The 27,029-nt window shown below is 39.3% G+C and overlaps 1 protein-coding gene across 1 annotated transcript in view; it reads right to left on the bottom strand.

Annotated features, from left to right (window-relative positions):
* Nucleotides 1-27,029, bottom strand: part of LOC126427942 (zinc finger and SCAN domain-containing protein 2-like) — a gene marked incomplete in the record, with an annotated part of 94,971 nt that overhangs the window by 17,529 nt on the left and 50,413 nt on the right. Inside the window, 3 exon segments of the mRNA XM_050089833.1 lie at nucleotides 4,634-4,970; nucleotides 13,064-13,116; nucleotides 25,929-26,271. Of these exon segments, the coding sequence (XP_049945790.1) occupies nucleotides 4,634-4,970; nucleotides 13,064-13,116; nucleotides 25,929-26,271 (733 nt within the window).

The raw sequence follows: 27,029 nt of genomic DNA, 5'->3' as shown, positions 1-27,029 counted from the left end.
CTCCGCGAGCCACCTTACGGTGTGTGGCGGAGGGTACTTATTGTACCACTATCTGATCCCCCCTTCCCTGTTCCATTCACGAATTGTGCGTGGAAAGAACGACTGCTTGTAAGTCTCCGTATTTGCTCTAATTTCTCGGATCTTTTCGTTGTGATCATTACGCGAGATATATGTGGGCGGTAGTAATATGTTGCCCATCTCTTCCCGGAATGTGCTCTCTCGTAATTTCGATAATAAACCTCTCCGTATTGCGTAACGCCTTTCTTGAAGTGTCCGCCACTGGAGCTTGTTCAGCATCTCCGTAACGCTCTCGCGCTGACTAAATGTCCCCATGACGAATCGCGCTGCTTTTCGCTGGATCATGTCTATCTCTTCTATTAATCCAACCTGGTAAGGGTCCCATACTGATGAGCAATACTCAAGAATCGGACGAACAAGCGTTTTGTAAGCTACTTCTTTCGTCGATGAGTCACATTTTCTTAGAATTCTTCCTATGAATCTCAACCTGGCGCCTGCTTTTCCCACTATTTGTTTTATGTGATCATTCCACTTCAGATCGCTCCTGATAGTAACTCCTAAGTATTTTACGGTCGTTACCGCTTCCAATGATTTACCACCTATGGCATAATCGTACTGGAATGGATTTCTGCCCCTATGTATGCGCATTATATTACATTTATCTACGTTTAGGGAAAGCTGCCAGCTTTCGCACCATGCATTAATCCTCTGCAGGTCCTCCTGGAGTACGTACGAGTCTTCTGATGTTGCTACTTTCTTGTAGACAACCGTGTCATCTGCAAATAGCCTCACGGAGCTACCGATGTTGTCAACTAAGTCATTTATGTATATTGTAAACAATAAAGGTCCTATCACGCTTCCCTGCGGTACTCCCTGGACTCCTTGCTTCTGAACTGGCAGAAACTGAAAGACTTTGGGCTGTCAATCCTTTTTTTATGACCACTGCCACTAATAATAACAATAATAATAATAATAATAATAATAATCTCAGGGCCTTATTTCACAAGCAATGAGGAAGGAGGAGGGGGAGGGGTAACACCTCATAAAAAAACCTGGGTCCATCTGGCTCCAGATGGTAGCACTCTGTGAGGGCCCCTGCCTAGGGTTACAGGTGAAGCCCAGTCAACGGTCTCAAAGGCGGAAGAGGAATCCTAACTCCTAACGGCAGAGAGAGTGGAAGAACCTAATGGAGAAAACCATGAAAAATAACCATTTCGGACTAACAATCCGATCTTAACTTGGAATTTATTTTCTACCATGTACAATGTACAATTTCAATGGAAAGTCTGCTAGAAGAAAGCACTAACCCAGGTGGTAACTCGAAAGAGGGATCCACCATTGCTTTATGCAATGCATCGGGACCTAGGGTTCTGGGGAGTCCCAACATCTGCATTAAGGATGAGTTGGAGCATCCTTGGTATCCTTCCAAACGCAAGTTCAAAAGGAAATTATTTGCAGGCACCTTGAACGTAAACTCATTACTAAAAATTGGTAAACAAAAAGAACTTGATATTCTCTTCGATATGTATGAAATACAAATTTTAGCACTTCAAGAAACAAGATTTTTGGATGAAAATGTTACAGAAACCAAAAACCATAAAATTTTTAAGGGTAAACCAGCAATAAAAATCACGAAAGACATGCCAATACTTGGTTCCACTTTCTATGTTCATAAAAATTTAGCGGGTAACATTACAGAATTCAAATCCAGTTCAGAAAGACTATCTCTTCTCACAGTTAAATGCAAATATAAACAGTATACCTTTGATAATCGTGATGCTCTACACAATGATGACAATAGGAAAAATTCAAGTAAAGCAGAAGCATTCTGGGAACTTCTAGAAGAAGAAATATCAAAAATTCCAAAATCAAATGATGTTATGGGGGATTTTAATGCACAAATAGGTAGGGAAAAATCATTTCAAAAAATAGTAGGATATTATCCAGCTCATAAAAGAACAAACAAAAATGGCACAAGACTAATCAGTCTTTGTAGAACATTTCAGTTGAAAGTAATGTCTACCTTCTTCAAAAAATTACCAAAAAAGGCAAAAACATGGATCTCTCCGAATCCAATGCTAGGGAAGTTCCAGTTAGATCATGAGGCTATTTCTAAATACAGTTTTAAAGAAAACATGAATGTAAAAGTAGCAGGAAACAGGGAATTTGATTCTGATCATTACCTGACTAAGATTAAACTGAAACTTCTCCCCAATAAAAATCAAAAGAGAAAGCAAAAATTAATTACATATAATACAGACAGGCTCAACATCATCAAAGGGGTAATAAAAAAATTTCGGGAAGAAATTAAAGGAACTAAATCAGGGAAATAGGAAGAAATATCGAAAGAAATCAACAGGGCAGTGAAAAATGTTTTTGGAACAACAAAAATGAAGAAGAAAGTCTGGAGGAATGAAATCTATGAAGAAGCAGTAACAGAAAGAACAAAGCAGTGAAAGAAATGGAAATGTTCAGGAAAGCCTGAACACCCTGATGCACTTAGAATGCAAAGGAAAGAAACAGCATGAATAATTAAGAGTGCTAAAAGATCTTTTGAGAAATCACAACTTCTTAACATACAAAACAACTTCATAAAAAAATAACTCTCGGAATTTCTATCAGACGTTTAAAAGTTATCTAAAGGGCTAACGAGCTCCAAGTATTTGCTTCACAGATGAAAATGGTACAGTAGGCCTAAGCAACAGCCAGAATTGTGAAATACTATGAAAGTACTTTGAAAAATTGTTGAACTGTGAAGACCCCTACTGCAAACTAGAATTGCCAGATCTCCATGAAAATACAGAACCCCCCCATTCCACAACATCCTGACGCTGCACCTGTTGGCACTCTAGTCCCTGCACACACCACCAGACTGTGTTTGTCACTCTCCCCACCCCCACACTACTATGCCTTCTCCTTCCCCCCTGCCTCCAGATTGATTCTTGCATCCTTGCATCCCACACGATAGTTGCATTCTGACCTGAGATGCCGGAGTTGGCGGTTGTGCATGCGTGTGGAGTTTGCTTGCTTGAGTGTGTGAATGGTGTAGGTGTCTCTTTTACTGATGAACGCTGTGGCCGAAAGCTTTATGTAAGTGTCTTTTAATTGTGCCTGTCTGCAATAATGTGTCTTCTATATGGTAAGTAGCAGTCTGTCTTTTCCTACACTGTTGATATTCCTACCTGGAGTTTCCATTGTTTCGATTATGTATCAATACAAAATACACATACAAACTGGTTCAAATGGCTCTGAGCACTATGGGACTTAACATCTATGGTCATCAGTCCCCTAGAACTTAGAACTACTTAAACCTGACTAACCTAAGGACAGCACACAACACCCAGTCATCACGAGGCAGAGAAAATCTCTGACCCCGCCGGGAATCGAACCCGGGAACCCAGACGTGGGAAGCGAGAACGCTATCGCATGACCACGAGCTGCGGAGTATACAAACTGGTTCAGATAATAATAATAATAATAATAACAATAACAATTATCATTATTATTATAACTGATTATAGAATCTTTTGAAAATGGTAAATCAATAACAATAACCATTATCATTATTATTATAACTGATTATAGAATCTTTTGAAAATGGTAAATCTAAATGGTATTGAACGTGAAATTCTTTTCTGTTAAAATGTTAACATTGAAACTACTGGTTTAACTTTAAATTGTAAATATTTAGTAAAAAGTACTAGTGGGAATTGTAGTTACTATGCTGAGCATGTTCACATAGCAGAGTTATATTCTGGACCTCGTACCAATCAGATGGGATTAGCGCAGAAGATTATTAATAAGACATGAAATACGGAAACAAGTAGACTGTGAAATATCATTTACTGAAGTGAATAAATAAATACAAAACCCTGGAAGCGCTTTTGCAACCATGAACATCATTCCTTCGGACAAACAGCTGGAGCGAGTGGTAATGGACAATTAACAGAAGGTAAGTAAAAGAATGACTGAATTATCTAAACTTAAATTCTAATTTTTATCTTTTATTTTTTCTCACATTAATAGAAAAATGAATGCAAAACAAAACACCTTAGAGCATTGTTAGATTTGCTAAGCATTATTAATTCAACAGCAAAATAACTCCATTATAAAATAGTTATGGTCTGGTCTTTTAAATACATTCGTCTCATGCTTTGCATCTGTTAATGGAAGTCTTTGTTCCAAAACAAGTTGCGTAGTAACAGAAGAGACAGGACAGGTAATGGTGTTTCCCATACATCCAACTTTGTACAGTTATTCATGAGTATGCATGCCCCTTTTCAATGTATATACACGAGGAAAATGTTTCTATCAAACTGAGCTGTAAACAGATTTAACTTCATAAATGTATCAAAGTGTATTCTTGAACACTATTCGCAACAAAAGATATTTAACAACATGGGCACGAAAACAATTTCCCATCCTCATGCCTCAACATAATGAGCTTCAAGGTGATGCTTCAGGAAAAATTATTTTGAACATGCACCACAGAAAAACTCTTTTACCTCATTATGTACCAGCATATGCCTTCTCAAACTGTTTAAATGTGAAAAAAGGCTTTTGAACACTCAACACATGTAAATGGATTTTCTTCAGTGTGACTATGCATATGTACCTGTGAACTCTGCTTCAATGTGAAACTTTTTTCAAATTCTGCACTGGAGAAGAGTTTCTCTTCCCTGTGAGCAAGTAGATGTGTTACAAAGTTGCTGTGGTCACTGAAAGTCTTTAAGCAAGTGGGACATGCAAACTCGTTCTCTGGTTGTGCCAAACATATGGTCTCACTCTCTTTGTTTTTGCGCCTTTTCTGATTCAGATGTTGCCTGTCTTTCTGTGTGCACATATTCTTGCTGTCTTCATTACCACTCCCTGATTCTTCTCTGTTTGTAGTCTCTGGTATTTCATGTGACCAGCTGTTACTTCTACTATTAACCTTGGGCTCCATACTGCACCTAGAAAATAATGAGATCTATTACTGTCAGTCATACAATTACACAAATGCACTATGTTAGTAATATGTCAAAAATCTGCCTCATTTGCGAAATGTTACTGGTCTTTACCGAGGTTTCAGCTAGAGTAATCTAGCTTCTTCAGAACCATAAAATAAACTAATACATGCCAGAATAAGGCACGGTCAAACATAAAAAGCTAAAGTACCATGGTACCATGTCAAGCTACGTTACTTAGCTAAGGAACAGCCCCGGCCCCACTTCATGGAAAGCGGTCGGTTAACCATGGACACTATGTTGGAACTGACTGTGGCATGCAGATATGTACCGAGCAAGACGGCGGATCACGCGCATGCACACACAGAAAGACAAAGATGCCTGCCATTAGCTGCCTTTATGTTATGTACTGAGAAATCACCTATAATGTTAAACTGTAAATTTGTGAGAGAACAAAGCACTAAGTAGATAGAATCTTGATGAATGTTAACTGTAAACCGTGACCTTATTAACTGATAAGAAATTTACTTAGACGTTAAGTTCAGCTTGTCAGATTAAAAACCACATATGATCACCACTAAAACCACATATGATCACCACTATGTTGTATGGTTCTGCACGATCTCATGCAGGGGATGAATGAGGTTATATGTCCATAACGCGAGAACTTCTCAGGTTAGGAGAAGGTGGAAATAAAATAATTTCCATTATACATGGAGTAATACGTTAATTTGTTAACACGAAATTTGACTAATGTTGTTATGTTATGGCACTACATTACTATGCATTTATGACTGACTGGGTGTGTAAAGCTTAGGGCTTCATTTATGACTTTATGCACAGATGGTCAATGTTGTGTTTAGGAAACCTGTAATAACTTAACCAAACATACACTAACTATAAATATAATATGTACGACTGTCCACTATATGAAGTCACAAGGGTGACGTGGAACAAAACTCTTAAGGGAAAAGACTAATTATTAGTTAGTAGTGGCTTCAAACCCCTATGCATTTAAATACGTTATGCCACCCTAATTGTCGAAATACGCACTCTAGTGTATCAGATATTACCTATTTAGTATATTGCCTATAGAGCTGCATCAAACCAGTCTCAGGACTGAAGACAACAACAACAACAACAACATATTGCCTATAAGGCTATTAACTATTTAGGATAAGGATTATTGTGAGCATGGTGGAATTCTCACATAGACTACCAAGAAATAAGGTCTAATATTTAAAGTAGGGTGTGTCAGGGCGTAAAACGCCACTGCCAACACACTTATATATTCTTGATAGACAAAGGTCAGGCTAATAATATGAACATGAGCTGTATTCTTCCCTTTCTGAACAGAAACATAAATTAAGGATTTGGTCTAACTGTGAGCAACGTATTAGTGTCTCACGTAGGTTAATAGCATAAATCAGAACCTAATATTTAAAGTAGGGTGTGACTGGGCGTACAACACCCCCTTCATCACACCTACGTACTACTGACCGACATAGGTCAAGCATTTACAAAATATAGTCTGCAAACTAACCTTTGATAGGAATAATATCTCAAAGGTTACATTGTATACAGCATAACTACGCAGGCAATGCTATAGTTTCCATTAAAAAAGATTCTTTAGAGCAACAAGGCCAAAGTTATCTGCATATGGGAGAATACTTTAAACCACGTTGCATAAATATTAAACTTATCTTAAATTGCCATCAAGATCTCATCAAATGGTATTGACCAGCTTGAATTAAAGGCGGGCATAAGGCTTAATGCCTATGGGTAGAAAGAAAAGGCAATGTGTGCCAGTATCGTTAGAAGGTGTGACTACCATATTGTCAGTTATGTTGGAACTAGAACTATATTTACCGTAAAGAATATTAATTAAACCGTAGTACTGAACATTACCAAACGTCGTGGTGCATTTCTAAGTCTTCAGCATCGAAGTATCAGGAATGGATATGCATTGACAAGGCACGAAAGTTAGTGTGATTCTCTAGCTACGTGCCATTCTTAACTGTTAGTCGTAAACTAATCATTCGCGGTAAATATAGTTCTAGTTCCATGATCCACCTGAACGTCATTTCAACACTGAGAGGTCTCTCAGTTGCAATTATCATCTGTTAGTAATAGACTTCTTCAGCTTATAAATGTCATAGTGTGTTCACATTCCTGCAAAATTTTCACTATTTTTTGTTGCAAACTATGAACAAAAAAGTGAACTTTCACTGACGTCATAAGTAAGACAAATGCAGACATTAGCTAGATATTTGCAACAAAAAGAACAGAGACAGAGTTTTGGAACTCAAAAACATAATTAAGAAAATGATGTATGTTCCACAAAACCTCACAGAGGCTTAGTCTGATCCACAATGCATGCTGGAGAGTCACAAAAGCAACCCAGCACATGAATGATTAGTTTATCTTATGACAGGTTATGCCTTAAATGTTTGTGTCTTTTAAGTTGGAATTTGTCTATATGTCACTCTCTTTGCTTATGTCTATTAGAGGTTACAGCTCCTCTACAGGAAAGACATTGCTCACATACCCATCAAAGGGCAACTTCAGTGTTCTTACGGAATTGGAAAACATCGTCATCACAAAACATGGGACGACATTTGTTTTACAAACATCTAAATAGTTTGGATCACATTAGTGTTGAAATATCCAACACTGGATGCTGTGAAGGTCATATGATGGGCAATGTTCCGAAGCTGATTCGCCATTACATGAAATGCCAGTTTTTCACGGGCATTAAACAGGTTCAGAAGGAACTGAAGTCTTCAAAAATTTCAAAGACTGCCTGGAAACTAAACTTCCTGGCAATTCATGTCCATTAAGGCATATTAATTACATCTACATACTTTCCATTTAATTTTCATTTCATTACAAAAATTACACAGAAGATTAATTCATATGCTGCATTTGACATAGTAACACGTACTTCTGTAGGTCACCTGTGGATCAACTGACATCTCAAGAGGGAACTGCTGAACTACAGAAGTTGTGACATAGAAGATGGATCCTTGCCACCTGTTATGTTTCTCTGTTCCCATAAAGAAACTAATTTTATGCTAATTTTCGGTACATGTAACATGTCATGTAACATCTATACAAAAAATCCCAAGATCCAATTCAGACCGACTTTCACTTAAAGGTATTATTCAGATGCTCATTTCAAGAGTCTGATTCAGTCTGTGTAATTAGTTTACGGTAGGGCACCACTAATTAAAAGTTGGTAGGACATGTTCTGAGGCATCAGGGGATGACAAATATAGCATTGGAGGGCAGCGTGGAGGGTAAAAATTGTAGAGGGAGACCAAGAGATGAATACACTAAGCAGATTCAGAAGGATGTAGGTTGCAGTAAGTACTGGGAGATGATGAAGCTTGCACAGGATAGAGTAGCATGGAGAGCTGCATCAAACCAGTCTCAGGACTGAAAACCACAACAACAACAATTAAAAGGTATGTTTAATTACAGTTACCAATACAGTTTGCTATATGCAAAACACATATGAGCTAATACTGATATCTGAGGAAGATGACCTACACCATTTGAAAGTTAAGCATTCCAACTTGTAATAAAACTGGTTATGGTGAGACATACAGCCAAGATTTTTGAAAGAATTTTACTAAATCGAATAAGTGGAAAGATAGAAAAGGAGCTGAGTGAAGAATAGCATGGGTTTAGGAAAGGAAGGAGCACGATCGACCTGATATTTTCTATCCGTCAACTGACGGAAAAAAGTTGGGAGTATAACAAGAGGGTGATAATGGTTTTTATAGACATAGAAAAGGCATATGACTCAGTTAACAGGGAAAGACTCTGGGACAAACTGAAGAATATAGATATAGAAGATGGATACATTAATGTTATAAAGACAATGTACAGAGGCCACAATTGTAGAATTAGAACACCACTGGGGAACTCTGAATACTCCGAAATAAGACAAGGACTTAAGCAAGGAAGTATTCTATCTCCTGTGCTTTTTAATGTTGTGATGGAGGGAATGAATAGGGCAGTTAAAGATATAGTAAAAGAAAAAGACAAAAACATGATTTTTGCAGATGATATGGTAATATGGGGTGATAAAGAGGTAGATGTACAGTTACAGCTTGATGCGTGGAAGGAAATAATGAAAAGGTATGGATTAAAAATAAATAAAGATAAGAGTGAAGTAATGGTATTTGGAAGGGAGAAAGGAATCAACGGAAATATTACCTTGAATGGAGAACCCCTCAAAGTGGTAGAAAGTTTCACTTATTTAGGGAGTGAAATATCTAGGGATGGAAGAATAACTAACGAAATTAATAGGAGGTTACAGAAGGGAGGCAATTTCTACCAAACAATAAAATATCTGATTTGGAATAATGAAGTTTCAGAAAGAGCAAAACTCCTTATGTATAAGAATTATTACATTCCTATTGTCACCTATGGTGGAGAAACATGGACAATGACAGAAAGGGACTGGAGCAGACTGCAAGCAGGGGAAATGAAATTTCTCAGAGCAGTTAAGGGAAAAACAAGAATGGACAGAGTAAGGAATGTAGAGATTAGAAAGGACCTCAAACAAAAAAGTATGAGAGAAGAAATTGAAAGAAAGAGATTAAGATGGTATGGGCATGTTAAGAGGATGCATGGGCCCCAAAATTATGGAAGAACTAAAGATGGATGGGAAAAGACCTAGAGGGTGCCCAAGAACACGGTGGAAAATGGGAGTGAGAATATCTGTTGAAAGGAGAGGTGTGACCTGGCAGCAAGTGGAGGAAGAAAAGTGGTGGGAGGACCGAGCCAAATGGAGAGGACTCGTCAGCACCCAGACCCAGCAGTAGCTGGAGTGGGATTCGGATATAGACAGATGGTGAGATAAATGTACTAACTGATCTTGGATCATAAGAAATGACCGATTCCCAAGTTGAACAATCAAAACCCAGAAATCCACTACCATACAGCTATACAAACATGTATGAACATCGAAACACACACACACACACACACACACACACACACACACACACACACACACACACACACAGAGAGAGAGAGAGAGAGAGAGAGAGCACACACACTCTCTTAATGTAATTATGGTAATGATTGGACTTCTAAAAAAAGATAACCAATGACAAACAATTATTTGTACTTTATTTTGGAAATATATGTTTCAAAGATGAGTTTGCATACATAGGTCAATATTTTATACTATTTTCTTTGCTACATGTTGTTAGAGGTAAATCTTTGTCTCTGGGTAGTTTGAGTTTGAAGTATGATGATAGAGTACAAGTTGCGCATGTTGGTGATAATTTTTATTGTGAAGTGAAATGACTTAAAATAGTGTGTTCAACAGCAGAAAGTCCACCAGCATTCATATTATTTAACAAAATCCAGCCAAGCATCCACTGGACCAGTATAAAAAGTTACATTTCAGAATGTACTATGAGCCTACAACTTACAACAAAGAACAAGAATAAAAGATGAGTATTATGAAAACTTCTGATTCAAATTCTACCATTGCTACCTGTCCCTGAAGTGTCTGCGTGCCAAATTCTGTGGAAATGTGACCAGGCGCCCAAATTATTAACTTATTTCAAAACCAATAAATCAACTTTGGGCTACAAGAGGGTGATGACAGTCAGAGACTTTTCAGAAAACTGCTGTAAATTAACTAAATCTAATTATCCTCCAGAGTAATTAACATTGAAGTTAATAGCCAGAACCATTTTCTACCACAGATTTTGCACTAGCCACAGTCAGATTCCGGACTTCGACTACATACTTTGTTACCATAATTTATTTTTTTTACAGTGTGACATACAGCATTTATTGATTAACTTATTAATTAATAATTTCATGAAATGTGCTATAATTTGTAATATTCTGCACCTATATGTAAATGAGAGGATTTACACTGCTGAAGAAAAATAGTGTCCATGTATTTTTCTAAATTTTTGATCAGCAACGCTCTCTGTAATCCAAAATTCTACAGTAGTTCATCAAAAACAGATATTCCAACCTACCCAAATTTTGAAATATCAAGTAATTTTCAAAATATCGGCTTGTTCCTACACTAGTCTTTATAAGAGCATGTCAGTCATGAAATGATCAGTTCATGGTTTGAAAGCTAACAAGTAACATCCATGTTGGATCCACACTGATTTTTGAATCATACCACCACAATTATGTGTATTCTATAGGTGAAAATTTACACATTGGCAACTGCAAGATTCAAGAACTTCACCTAAAGCATCAATTATTAGATATAGTTAACTCAGTTAGGGCAGAGTTGACTGAACTATCATGATGTGATCTTCTTCAATAAATCATTGGAGGACAATGAAAAGTGTGAACTGTTACAATTTTATGTTGTGAACTATTTATTTGGCGGTATCACAGAAAAATTAATTTTAAAAACTGACATTGTGATTGTGGATACAGGCCTGAAGACCTACACCAACCATGTATTGTAGGAAGTGAAGTGGTCACGATTCTTATTTTTCACCTTTGAAAAGAATAAAATGTGTGTGTTAATGTCATTTGAAACATGCTGTTGTGTACAATATTGAGCAAACACCAACTCCACACTCATTTAAAATTTCAGCTTTGTAGTGAACAAAACTGACGCTACCAAGGATGACACTGTGAGCATCAATCAATTCTGCCACAGAGTCAGTGCACATTCTCTACTACTTGCTATGCTGTGTTCTTAAAAATGTTTGAGAAGATAACTTACAACAGAATAGCGAACCATCTTTCTGAGAATAACCTCTTAACGACTCAGTTTCTCTTTTGTACAGGCTTCTAATCAGAGAAAGCATTGTATGATCTCAGTCTCAGTTCAGTTAACCTTCAGCTGTGAGATTAAAAAATTACAGAAGGGAATTTAAAAAGATATCACATTAAAGGCACATTTCTTGCAAGGATGGATGGAGACACATCTTAAGAACTGAAAATGGATCACATTAACAAACTATACGGTGTCTCTCCCCTAACAGTTGAAAGGCACATTTTCTGGTATTTTGGAAGATATTTCCAATTGTATTTTTGTAATGTGTAGCTGTAGTCACCCCATAAAATTCTGCTCATCATGTCTTTCATGCAATGCCCAGTATTCATTTGTTTCATGTTATATACAAAATGATTTTTAAAGTGGAATTTTATGTACCCAATTGACAGGGTGGTCCCATATTAGTGCAGTGCAATATTAATATTATCAGGGCAGTACACCAGCAGTACAGCACTAGCCTGGCTCATACTGACTGCAGAAGCACTACCAAGTCGCTGCTGGGGTACTGATTATTCTTCATGTTTTACTGTTCCTGTTAATGCACGATGGTATCATTCTTCCTGCATGTCCTTTGTGGATGGAACAGGTAAATGTGTGAAAGTAATTTTCATAAATGTACCTTCCACCATATATTTTAAAATGGCTTGCAGAGTATAGTTGTAGATATGAATATGGGAAACTATGGTTACAGGCAAATGACGACAATACTGATTTTCATTATGCTTTGATTTACTTCAAATTTTCTCAGGACTTCCATACTATCCTAGCTATCACTTCTAAGATAAATTGAAGCTCTCAAGTATTGTAAAGTGCTAAAAGCCATTTTCTGTACTTCTCTTCAGTACATTTCCCATACCTGAGAGCTATGAGAAATTTACCTCCACACCTTATCGGTCTGTTTCCTCTCTTCAGCCAGAAGGAATCTCTGATTCCAAAATCCAGCTTCTTGATGTTTTTTCATACATTTATGATTGCCAACTGTATTTCCTTCAATGCATAAATGATTATATTTAGTTCTTTGTTCACTTTCAAACATAAAAAAAGCACTCACTTTCGGACATACAAAAAATGTTTTACACAATTAGGCAATACAAACAAACACATCAGCAGCATATGCAAAAGTTCATTATCTACCTCTGTGTGTGTGTGTGTGTGTGTGTGTGTGTGTGTGTGTGTGTGTGTGTGTGTGAGAGAGAGAGAGAGAGAGAGAGAGAGAGAGAGAGAGAGAGAGAGAGAGAGAGAGAGAGAGAGAAAGAGAGAGAGAGAGAGAGAGAGAGAGAGAGAGTGTGCACAAATTAAGTTAACAACCACTTACACTATAGCAGCCTTCGATGCCAAATTATCCTTCCGATGACGCTTCCTTTCACTCTGAAAATACAAAAGTCAGTCATAGTTCAGTTATCTTTAAGCTACCATGTAATGACAAAGCAAATAACATGAAATGGGTGCTTCCATATTTGGAAAATTATCAAATGAACAAAAAATAAATCTGTACATCGAAGTGCTAAAATACCAAAATGAGAAGAACCAAAATAATAAAGATAAACTGATGGCACAAAAATGGATGTAGATGATTGTTAAACTTTCTTCAATCCATACAGACAACTGATTAGGGGTAGTAAAAGACAAGTACATTGCACACACCCCCCACCCCCATGAACCATGGATGGACCTTGTTGTTGGTCGGGAGACTTGCATGCCTCAGCGATACAGATAGCCATACTGTAGGTGCAATCACAACAGAGGGGTTTCTGTTGAGATTCCAGACAAACACATTGTTCCTAAAGAGGGACAGCAGCCTTTTCAGTAGTTGCAGGGGCAACAGTCTAGATGATTGACTAATCTGGCCTTGTAACATCAAGCAAAAGTGCTTTGCTGTGCTGGTACTGTGAACAGCTGAAGCAAGGGGAAACTACAACCGTTATTTTTCCTGAGGGCATGCAGCTTTACTGTATTGTCAAATGAGGATAGCGTCCTCTTGGATAAAATATTCCGGAGGTAAAATAGTTCCCCATTCGGATCTCCAGTTGGTGACTACTCAGGAGGACGCCATTATCATGAGAAACAAAACTGGCATTCTACAGATCGGAGTGTGGAATGTCAGACCCGTTAATCATGCAAATAGGTTAGAAAATTTAAAAAGGGAAATGGTTAGGTTAAAGTTAGATATAGTGAGAATTAGTGAAGTTCAGTGGCAGGAGGAACAAGACTTTTGGTCAGGTGAATACAGGGTTATAAACACAAAATCAACATGGTTAATGCAGGAGTAGGTTTAATAAGGCATAAAAAAATAGGAATGCGGATAAGCTAGTATCAACAGCATAGTGAACACACTATTGTAGCCATCCAGACACAAAGCCCATGCCTACCACAGCAGTATAAGTTTGTATGCCAACTAGCTACGCAGATGATAGAGAGATTGAAGAAATGTATGATGCGATACCAGAAATTATTTAGATAGTTAAGGGAGACAAAAAACTGACAGTCATGCAGGACTGGAATTTGATAGTAAGAAAAGGAAGAGAAGGAAAAGTAGTAGGTGAATACGGACTGGGGGTAAGGAATAGAAAAGGAAGTCGCTTGGTAGAATTTTGCACAGAGCATAACTTAATCACTGTTTTAGAATCATGAAAAAAGGCTGTATACGTGGAAGAGGCCTGGAGACACTGGAAGGTTCCTGATTGACTATGTAACAGTAAGACAGACATTTAGGAACTAGATTTTAAATTGTAAGACATTTCCAGGGGCAGATGAGGACTCTGGCCATACTTTATTGGCTATGAACTATAGACTAAACTGATGAAATGGAAAAAAGGTAGGAAGGTAGGAATTTAAGGAGATGGGATCTGGATCAGCTGAAAGAACCAGAGGTTGTGGGTGGTATCACAGAGGGCATCAGGGAATGAGTGACAAGAGCAGGGGATAGAAATACAGTAGAAGAAGAATGGGTAGCTTTGAGATACAAAATAGTGAAGGCAGCAGAGAATCAAGTAGGTAAAAAGACAAGGTCTAGTAGAAATCCTTGGGTAACAGAAGAGATATTGAATTTAATTGATGAAAGGAGAAAATATAAAAATGTCATAAACGAATCAGGCAAAAAGGAATACAAATATCTCAGAAATGAGATCATCGGGAAGTGCAAAATAGCTAAGCAGAGATGGCTAGAGGACAAATCTAAGGATGTAGAAACATTTATCACTAGGGATAAGATAGATACTGCCTACAGGAAAATTAGAGAGGCCTTTGGAGAAAAGAGAACCACCTGTATGAATATCAAGAGGTCAGATGTAAAACCAATCATAAGCAAAGAAGAGAAAGTGGAAAGATCGAATGAAAATGTAGAGGGTTTATACAAGGGCAATGTACTTAGTGGCAACATTATGGAAATGGAAGGGGATGTAGATGAAGATGAAATGGGAGGTATGGTATTGCGTGAAGAATTTGACGGAGCACTGAAAGACCTAAGTTGAAATAAGGCCCCAGGAGTAGATAACATACTGTTACAGCTACTGATAGCCTTGGAAGAGCCAGCAATGACAAAACTATACTATTGGGTGAGCAAGATGTATAAGGCAGGCAAAATACCACCAGACTTCAAGAAGAATACAATAATTTCAATCCCAAAGGAGATTACGAACTATCAGTTTAATAAGTCATGGCTGCAAAATACTGACACAAATTCTTTACAGACGAATGAAAAAATGTTAGACACCGACTTTGGCGAAGATCAATTTCGATTCCATAGAAATGTTGGAACTCGTGAGGCAGTTCTGACCCTATGACTTGTCTTAGAAGACAGGTTAAGGAAAGGCAAACATTCGTAGACTTAGAGAAAGCTTTTGACTATGTTGACTGGAATACTCTCTTTCAAATTTTGAAAGTGGCAGGGGTAAAATACAGGGAGCAAAAGGCTATTTAGAATTTGTACAGAAAACAGATGGCTGTTATAAGAGTCAAAGGGCACAAAAGGCAAGCAGTGATTGAGAAGGCAGTTAGACAGGGTTGTACCGATCCCTGATGTTATTCAATCTGTATATCGAACAAGCATTAAAGGAAACAAAAGAAAATTTGGAGTAGGAATTAAAATCCATGGAGAAGAAATAAAAACTTTGTTGCTTGCCAATGACATTGTAATTCTGTCAGAGCAGCAAAGCACATGGAAGAGCAGTTGAACGGAATGGACAGTGTCTTGAAAGGAGGATATAAGATGAACATCAACAAAAGCAAAATCAAGATAATGGAATGTAGTCGAATTAAATTCAGTGATTAGATTAGGAAATGAGAAAATGTTTCTGAAGAAGAGAAATTTGTTAACATCGAGTATAGATTTAAGTGTTGGGTAGTACTTTCTGAAAGTGTTTGTATGGACTGTAGTCATGTTTGGAAGTGAAACATGACCCATAAACAGTTTAGACAAGGAGACAAAATCTGGTGCTACATAAGAATGTTGAAGATTGGATGGGAAGATAATGTAACTAATGAGGTGGTACTGAATAGAGTTGGAGAGAAGAGCAATTTGTGGCATAACTTGACTAGAAGAATGGATCAGTTGGTAGGACACATTCTGAGGCATCAAGGGATAACCAATTTTTAGTATTGCAGGGAAGCATGGAGGGTAAAAATCGTACAGGGAGACCAAGATGAATACACTAAGCAGATTCAGAAGGATGTAGGCTGGAGTAGTTACTCGGAGATGAAGAGGCTTGCGCAGGATAGAGTAGCATGGAGAGCTGCATCAAACAAGTCTTTGGACTGAAGACCACAATAAAAATATTGCACTGTGCAGTATAATGATAAGTTCCAGCTTAGGCAAAAACAAAGATCTGAACTAAGTTCTACAGATTTTTTACACTAGCAATAAAGTTGTCACCCACAAACATGAATGTAATGATATTTTCAGGTAAGGAATAATAATAGTACAAAGTGGAACTTCTAGAAAAGTTAAACACATACACATCCAGAAGCGTAAAGAGAGCCATTTTCAGACTAAAAGTTCAAAGGTCTGGAATTCAGTCTTCATCTTGTTCTAGGACTTTTTTCAACCACTTACTGCTTCTTTTACCTCTTCAAGGCATTGTTAATGTGAATTGATTAGTCACATTGTGATGTGAAGGCCATGTTAAATTACAGACCTCATATAGTGGCCATTTAAGTCACTTCAAGGGCTGGACGAAGACAATGGCACACTAGCTAAAATAGGACCATCCACAATACAGCACTGCGGTTTTCATACACCAGCTTCAGACTGAGGACAGGTTTACTCAGTATACATACATACGTACATAATATGCTAATTAGTGGATAGATGTAAATGCTGTGTTGGACAAAGTATGTTACTGTCACTGTGGAATACTCATCATGATACTGGACTCGGATGTTCTGATACCTTGTACTGGTTGTCAGCATGGCATCTGAGTGCAGAAAGGACAAGATACAGGATATCAATGCATTTAATAATGCACAGACTGCCACGTCTGACACACTGAAATTTTATCTCCTTGGTTCTGCAGGCTCCGAGATTGTCCAAACAACTTAAAGGAATACAGCCAGGTGATGACTTAAACAATTATTGGTTTTTCAACAGGTTCACACCCCATCATTTTCAGCACACAAGTGCAATGTGCGAGTGCTGTACAAATTAAAAAACTCGGTAACTGCCACACAATCATAGGTGTCCAGAGTCAGAAGTTATCAGCAGTGCATATTATTTACTGGTGGGTGAACAAGTAGCATTGACTCTATTCCTCTGTTGTCTGACCAGTGAGAGAGAGCATGATTCCGAGCAGAATTTAAGCAAAAATGTCCATCCTTAGATTATAAGTTCACTATTCAATTTAATTTCAACTGCTTCCTTAATAATACAATTCAGATACCTGGTGGGGCACACCAAAATCTCTGTAAGCTTGTGTGATGCTTATGGTCAATACACTGGTCCTCCATAGCCCTAACCATCTGAGCAATGTAAGAGATGTCACAAATGAAAGGAATATACTAGATCTTTCACCTTACGCAAACCAAGAACATCCTTTACAGACAATAAATCTTAGATGGTGGTTGAAAATCACACTTCACGCCATGTTCACACTGAATACAACCAATCCTGTTGGTAGTAAGAATTTAAACAGTTTTCCAGAACATCTAAATTCAACCCAAACAAATATTTGTCTTATGGTGGAGGTGTAGAAGGATAGCTGCCTTCCCTTCTTTACATGTTGATTGGCAAGTAAGTTCATTTGTATGTTGAGGCATGTCTATAGGATGCATTATGATGATCAAGTCAACATCTGGGTTGATGACAAAATAAATGATCAATGATATTTCCAACTGCACTGCATTCACATAGGTGGCACTTCTACACACATGACAACATTTCTGCTAAGCACACAATCTGAGTCTTACACTAAACCACAAGAAGTCACATGTCATCCTCATATCAAGCCAAATGTTCAGTAGCACGAACAGTCCATGGGTGTACTGCTGGTCCATAGTGTCCAACGGGCACAATATTTTGGTAATCAGACATGTCGCCATCATCAGGTGCACTGACGAGCTGAGCTCCTGAGGGCGGGCGGCCGTTTTAAATCCCCTACCCTCATGAGGTGTTCTCTCCGCGGTCCGCACCCACGGTCGGTGAGACGCTGGTGTCGGTGTCTTTGTAACTGCCTTGTCCATCCTAGTCACTCGTTCGTTTCCTTTGCTGAGTGTCTTTTTAATTAGACTCAATGCTGGTTCCCATGCCCTGCCCAGGTTGTAGCCGTAATCTCGGTTGATGAGTCCATCCCCGGTATGAATTTCGATAGCCTCTCTTGCTCTGCAACCGCCGACTTGCTGGGGTACCCAAGTCGAGTGTGCTTTTGATGTTCTCCACAACGACCTTCGATGGTGGGCACTGTTACAATATGAGTCTTCCCACACTGACACGGAATCTGGTATAGGCCGACCTTCCGCAAACTGAGATCATCTTTGACACTTTCCAATAATGCTCGTGTTTTATTTGGTGGGCAAAAGACAGTTCCTACTTGGTGTTTTCTCAATATTTGTCCTATTTTCCCCGATAGTGCGCCAGTAAACGGTATATAGGCAGTGGCTATTTCTTTCTCCGTGACTTATTCCATCTCCACACGCTGTACTGTAGAGGTGGGGCGGAGAGCGAGTCTGATCTGCCATTCTGAGTACCCGTTTTTCCAGAATACAGTTTTGAGGTGTTCCAGCTCTTGGGGCAGACTCTCTGCATCATAGATGGTGTGCATCCTGTGCACCAGTGTTTTTAGCACCCCATTCCTATGTGCAGGGTGGTGGCAGCTATCCGCTTGCAAATACGGGTCGGTGTGTGTTTTCTTCCTGTATACCCTATGGCCCAGGGTGCCATCCATTCTTCTTTTGACCGTGACGTCCAGGAATGGTAATCTTCCTTCTGCTTCAGTCTCCATAGTGAACTTGATGTTCGGTTGCATGGAGTTCAGGTGTGTAAGGAAGCCTAGGAGCTTATCCCTTCCATGGGGCCATATCACGAACGTGTCATCCATGTGGTGTCACCGCCAGACACCACACTTGCTAGGTGGTAGCCTTTAAATCGGCCGCGGTCCATTAGTATACGTAGGACCCGCGTGTCGCCACTGTCAGTGATAGCAGACCGAGCGCCACCACACAGCAGGTCTAGAGAGACGGACTGGCACTCGCCCCAGTTGTACAGCCGACGTTCTTAGCAATGGTTCACTGACTACTACGCTCTCATTTGCCGAGACGATAGTTAGCATAGCCTTCAGCTACAATTGCTACGACCTAGCAAGGCGCCATAATCCACGGTCGGTGAGACGCTGGTGTCGGTGTCTTTGTAACTGCCTTGTCCATCCTAGTCACTCGTTCGTTTCCTTTGCTGAGTGTCTTTTTAATTAGACTCAATGCTGGTTCCCATGCCCTGCCCAGGTTGTAGCCGTAATCTCGGTTGATGAGTCCATCCCCGGTATGAATTTCGATAGCCTCTCTTGCTCTGCAACCGCCGACTTGCTGGGGTACCCAAGTCGAGTGTGCTTTTGATGTTCTCCACAACGACCTTCGATGGTGGGCACTGTTACAATATGAGTCTTCCCACACTGACACGGAATCTGGTATAGGCCGACCTTCCGCAAACTGAGATCATCTTTGACACTTTCCAATAATGCTCGTGTTTTATTTGGTGGGCAAAAGACAGTTCCTACTTGGTGTTTTCTCAATATTTGTCCTATTTTCCCCGATAGTGCGCCAGTAAACGGTATATAGGCAGTGGCTATTTCTTTCTCCGTGACTTATTCCATCTCCACACGCTGTACTGTAGAGGTGGGGCGGAGAGCGAGTCTGATCTGCCATTCTGAGTACCCGTTTTTCCAGAATACAGTTTTGAGGTGTTCCAGCTCTTGGGGCAGACTCTCTGCATCATAGATGGTGTGCATCCTGTGCACCAGTGTTTTTAGCACCCCATTCCTATGTGCAGGGTGGTGGCAGCTATCCGCTTGCAAATACGGGTCGGTGTGTGTTTTCTTCCTGTATACCCTATGGCCCAGGGTGCCATCCATTCTTCTTTTGACCGTGACGTCCAGGAATGGTAATCTTCCTTCTGCTTCAGTCTCCATAGTGAACTTGATGTTCGGTTGCATGGAGTTCAGGTGTGTAAGGAAGCCTAGGAGCTTATCCCTTCCATGGGGCCATATCACGAACGTGTCATCCATGTGGTGTCACCGCCAGACACCACACTTGCTAGGTGGTAGCCTTTAAATCGGCCGCGGTCCATTAGTATACGTAGGACCCGCGTGTCGCCACTGTCAGTGATAGCAGACCGAGCGCCACCACACAGCAGGTCTAGAGAGACAGACTGGCACTCGCCCCAGTTGTACAGCCGACATTCTTAGCAATGGTTCACTGACTACTACACTCTCATTTGCCGAGACGATAGTTAGCATAGCCTTCAGCTACAATTGCTACGACCTAGCAAGGCGCCATAATCCTTTGCTATATATATTGTGGTTATAACATGTATCATCAAGAGCGATGTTCTACAATTGTGGATTAAAGTTAAGTATTCCAGAAGCTACGTACTTTTCTTTATAGCATTCATTACGTATCCTGTTTCAGATCTCACGCCAGCCTGCGTGAGTTTAAGCGCGTGCCTTTCGGCTTCCTCTCATTGTGTCTAGGCTGTCTTGTCTAGACACAACAATCCACATAACGCAGAAAACAAGTAGGTTTCCATTTGGATTATGTCTGTGCTGAGATCCTGGTATGTTGGTAGTCCATTTTGTGATTTTCGGACAAACAGTGCTCTGCGACTGCCGACGTGCTGGGGTGCACATGTCGAGTGTGCCTCTGATGTCGCCATGACTTTGCGCTGGGACACAGTCTGTTTGGCCTTCACCTTTACAGGCAAGTGTGTGCTTCTCCGTTCCGTGCTCTGATGCTTCGATTTGGGCATGATATGCAAAACCCATGTTTCATCTCCAGTTAAGATCTAACTCAAGAAGCCGTCACCTTCTTCGTGATAACGAGTCAAGAACTTCATCGCACACTCAAATCTTTGGTTTTTGTGGTCCTCTGTTAGGAGTTTCGACACCCAACGCGAGCACAGTTTCCTACACTTTAGGTGTTAGAAACAATGTTGTAAAGCACTGATCTCAACACGTCAGGAAATTCGTTTGAGAGACCTGTTATTGTGAAGAACCTGTTCTTATGAATCATGTTTCAACTGAAGCCACCAAATCGTCTGTAATCAAAGAAGGGCAACTGGAGCAGTCCTTATCATGGACATGGTCACGGCCATCTTTGAATTCTCGTACCCACTTATGCACTTTGCTTTCACTCATAACAATATCACCGTAAACTTCACAAATCTGTCGACGAATTTCTGCAGCAGACAGGTTCCTTGCTGACAAAAACCGTATCACTGAGCGAACCTCACAGGTGGCAGGCAAGTTGATAGTCTTAAACAATTTGAAAGTGCAGAACAGAACTGTGCAGGTTAGCAACAGAGCTGAAACTGAGCACAGTTGTTCCCAAGGCGTGCCGGCACATGACGCATGCGCTCATTGTGGTATGCGTGTGAACTATTAGTGTCTATAATGAAACAGACCTTAATTAAAAAACACACCATACAATACCCTGGATTAGAATACAAATAGACCAGGTGAAATTGGACATTATATTTTTTACATCTGTATTCCTAACTTACATTACATTTACATCATTTTCACATATGTATCAACATGAAATGAATATACAAATTGTGTCTGCACTCAAGAGTGTGTTTACTTTTGCAATTGGTTCAGTTAGTAATAATAATAATAATAATAATAATAGTTATTACTATAATTACAGAACCTATTGGAAATGGTAAATCAAAATTTTGTTGTACAAGAAATTCTTTTCTATTAAAGGGTTAACACTGAAACAAGTGGAATAACTTTAATGAGTAAGATCTTTGGTAAAAAGTATTGGTGAGAGCTGTAGTTACTATGCTGAGCATGTTCACATAGTAGTGTTGCATCCGGACCTCCTGCCTATTGGATGAGATTAGCAGAGAAGATTATACACAAGGCGTCCCATTTACCATGACCACCCGAAATAACTGTTTGTCCAGATGCAAATTACAAAAAGGTTCAAGCAAATGTTCTTTAGCAGTCAGGTGGACATCAATCAGCATGATTGCCTTTGTTTTTTATAAAGATTTGAACAGCGGTATGACTTTTTTAAATGGCACCATGTATTTTTTATTTGGCAATTCATTTCCTCTCCTAAAGACTTATTCAAAAATGTATCACAGAGTACCATTCACTGAAACACAACATTATTAATTACATAACACGACATTGAAGTTGATGCTCCCAGCGCTCAGTGCAGGTACTCGGGGTAACGGAACACATCCACATTCTGATGTTGACAGAGGACAAATGTAAACATAAATAGAATGCACACCCGTCATTTCGTCTACCATGGTCAGTTGAAGAGTTGTGTGAATAGAATGTACACCAGCAAAGAGAAGGTAGAAATGCTACTCATCTAAGGGGAATGTAAGTTAGCAGAACAGTAATTGCAATACTTTTTTCTTATGTGCAGGTATACTTAGTACAGTAGTATAGTCCTTTTAAATACTGTTGTGTAGAGAAGGCATACAGTACAGGCTGTCCTTCCTACAAACTGCATCGGCATAATGTTTCTTTTATTGCTTTGTTGAAGGTAGGTGAAATGTTACGCAGGAAGCGGAACTGTACAGAGATATCCTGTCAAGGACCCACCTTCCGACGGATGTTTTCTTATCTTGTTGTGACGTTTCAGGAAACGGGAAGTTTCAACCCACATCAACTCAATCGTCGTAGCACTCGCACAGACGAAGCTGCCGAAGTTAGTGTTCTCGCTTCTGTTGCTATGAATCCACATGTGAGCACACAATAAATTGAACATGAGACTGGCATTTCTAAAACCAGTGTACATCATCTTCTTACACGCCACCAGTTCCATCCTTACCACGTACACCTACATCAAGAATTGCATGGGAATGTTTTCCAGAATTGTGTACAGTACCGTCAGTAGGCACAGCAGCAAATCCTTACCAACCCTAACTTCTTCTCCAATGTTCTATTTACTGATGAATGTTCCTTCTCAAACAAAGGACAAGTAAATACAAGGAACACACGTTATTGATCCAGTGACAACCCACAATGTCTTAGACAGGTGGAACATCAACATCAATGGGGAGTTAACATCTGGTGTGGGATGCTTGGTAGTACAATTATTGGCCGTTATTTCATCAATGGTACTCTAAACGGCACAGCATGTACCAACTTCCTCAGACGAATTCTTCCTCCTCTTTTGGATGAAGTGCCGCTAAGAATCAGAATGCTTACGTGGCATCAACACGATGGTTGTCCAGCACATAATGCCTTCCATGCACGTCGAGTTCTGAAACGAAGGTATCCTGCCAGATGGATTGGCCAAGGAGGAATAGTTACTTTGCCAGCTAGGTCTCCTGATTTAAATCCTCTGAACTTTTTCTTTGGGGATGCATTAAAGATGTTGTCTATTGTGATATTCCAACAACTCCAGAGGACATGCAGGAATGTATTGCGCTTGCTTGTAGTTCTCTTCAGCACGAAACACTGGAAGCAGTAAATAATTATTTCATTCAACAAGTGCACCAGTGTATCGGTGTCCAGAGTCACCACTTTGAGCACATTTGAATGTTCTACTCCTGGGCAATGGTACAGGAGAGTCAAAGTCAATTTTGTGTTATGTTTTTACTTGGTTTTCATTTGTTTTCTGACAACTCTAGCAAGTGGATGAGTTTGTGATCCCTGGCTCAAAGTCAATGTTATGTTATGTAATTAATAATGTTGTGTTTCAGTGGCACACTGAGATAAATTTTTGAATAGATCTGTACGAGAGGAAATGAATTACCTAATAAAAAAATACAGGGTGCCATTTAAAAAAGTCATACCGCTCTTCATATCTTTGTAAAAACAAAAAACAAAGCTACAATGAAGGCAAGCATGCTGATTGATGTCCCCCTGATGGCTAAAGAACATTTACTTGAAACATTTTGCAATTTGCAGCTGGACAAACAGTTATTTAGGGTGGTCAAGATAAATGGGACACCCTGTATATAATGTGGAATATGAAATCAAGTAGATTGTCACGTTTCATTTAATGTACTGCACAAGTATATGACATGAACAGTAATAAAGCTGACAAACCTCAGGGACAGATTCCTGACTGTAAATGGAGGAAGAAGGGTAATATGAACATGTGTCCGGAAATGCATGTGTCCAGAAATGCATTGTTGCCACAATAGATAGCACTGACAAATGACAGTTCCTCTGATCATTTGCCATGTGTTCATTGTGTGTTGCAGGCTGTGTAATTGTCGTAGCGTACTGCAAGCAGCAGAATGGTTCAGTATTCATATCAGGAACAAGCTGATGGAAAAGGGCAAGGGGCAAGACGTCTATACCAAAACAAGTACCCTCACAGACACTAACCACATCACACAACATTTCAAGCCTTTTGTTGAGTGTTTGTGTGCTCATAGATCCTTTATGACTGATGAACGGACTGTGCGTACACCAGATTTGGAGGACTGCATGCTACAGGATATTGAGATGAACCCTAGTAAAAGCTGCAGGCAAGTGGCCCACCAACATCGTGTAAGAGTACGATTATGTGTATCCTGCATGATAACCACTACTACTCCTGTCAACTACAATCCCATGGAGGCCACTTTGAACATCTGTTGTGACATGGATGTGATGCAGCTCTGTACTGTGTTCCAGGACGATTTCTTGTCGTTGCATGCATACTATGCATTTCCGAACCCACGTTCATAGGACCTGTCTTTCATCATTTCCAGTCAGGAATTCATCCCTGGAGTTTTCCAGTTTCATTAATTTTCACCTTACATATAAAAAAAATTTAAAAAAATTTGCTAGCAGCAACCTCATCAATATGGACAAAACTGTACCAACAGACAGAGTGAGTAGTAATGGACAATGGATAGAAGACAAGTGAAAAAAATATTTTAATGAGCTGAACTTAATTTCATAAAAATTATAATTTTTATCTTTTATTTCTTCTCGAGTTAACAGGAAATGAATGCAGAACAGATAACTGTAGAACTTATTGAGATTTGCTAAGCATTATTAATTCAATAGCAAAATAAAAGGTAAGTGAGAAGTTCCATTATGAAACACTTTATGATCCAATCTTTTGAATAAATTAAGCCTCACCTTTTGAAACAAGTTCTGTACTAAAATAAGATGCATTACAGGCAGTTATTCAAAAAATAGCGTTACCAATAATCCAACAATCTTCAGTATGCATATACCTTTAAAAATTGTATACACAAGGAAATATTTCAACCAAACTGAGTGTATTCAGGGATTTAATGTCTAACATGTATCAAAGTATATTCACAAACACTATTTGCAAGTAAACATTTTTTAACAATGGGGGCAAGGAAACAATATCACATCCTCATGGTTCATCATATTAGCTTCAAGGTGATGATTCAGGGGAAATGGTTTTGAACAAGTACCACAGACAAACTCATTTACTTTATTATGCAACAGCATATGCCTCCTGAAATTGTTTAAGTCCAAAAAAGACTTTGGAGACTCAGCACTTTCAAATGGTTTCTCTATGGTGTGACTACACATACATACCTGCAAACTTTGTTTCGATGTGATACTTTTTTCATATACCGCACAGGAGAAGAGTTTCTCTTCCCTATGAAAGAGCAGATGTGTTATGAAGTTGCTGTGGTCACTGAAAGTCTTTAAGCATGTGGGACATGCAAACTCATGCTCTGATTGTGCCACATGGATTGTCTCAGTCTCTTTGTGTTTGTGCTTGTGCTTCTTCCTATTCTGATGTGACTTGTCTTTCTGTGTACACATATTTTTGTTTTCTTTAGTACTACTATCTGATTCTTCTTCATTTGTAGTCTCTGGTATTTCCTGTGACCAGTTGTTACTTCTACTATTAACCTCTGGCACCATGCCACATCTGAAAAATAACAGTATATATTACTGTCGGTCATAAAATTATACAAATGCACTATGTTAGGTATGTTTCATTTTATTCATCCAAATGACAATCGTAGTTTACAGTCACACCATGACTGGTTCCAACAGTAAGCAAAATCTAGATTCTTTACATCTTTTTATGTATTTGTGGTTGACAATTGCATTTCCTTCAATTCATACAAAAATACATTCAGTTCTTTGTTCACATTCAAACATGTATCAGCTTCTTTTGACATCTGTAAAGTCTTCCACACAGATCTGGTTGAAATGTAATCACTCTTATCAGGCAATACACGCAAACACATCAACAGCTTATTCCAGTTCTAAAGATGACATTATTTTGCATACGTATAGTTCCATTATTGCACTGTTCCATTTTTTAAAAATATTTTCTCCACGGTCAAATGAAGGAAGCTTTATTTCTTAACAAATTATGCCTCTCTCTCTCTCTCTCTCTCTCTCTCTCTCTCTCTCTCTCTCTCTCTCTCTGTGTGTGTGTTTGTGTGTGTGTGTGTGTGTGTGTGTGTGTGTGTGTGTCAGAGAGAGGGAGGAGGGGGAGGGGGGAGGGGGGGAGAGAGAGAGGAAGAGAGAGAGAGAGAGAAAGAGAGGAGAGATGAAGAGAGAGAGAGAGAGAGGAGGAGGATGGGGGGGGGGGGGAGAGAGGGAGGGGGGGGGGAGCAGGAGATAGGTGAGGGAGAGGGAAGGGGGGGGGGGTGGGGGGGGGGGGGGTGTGGGAGT

This window comes from Schistocerca serialis, chromosome 12 (assembly GCF_023864345.2).
Source record: "Schistocerca serialis cubense isolate TAMUIC-IGC-003099 chromosome 12, iqSchSeri2.2, whole genome shotgun sequence".
Lineage (NCBI taxonomy): Eukaryota > Metazoa > Arthropoda > Insecta > Orthoptera > Acrididae > Schistocerca > Schistocerca serialis.
Note: the sequence above shows the minus strand (reverse complement) of the source record. Positions and strands in the feature narration are given on the sequence as shown.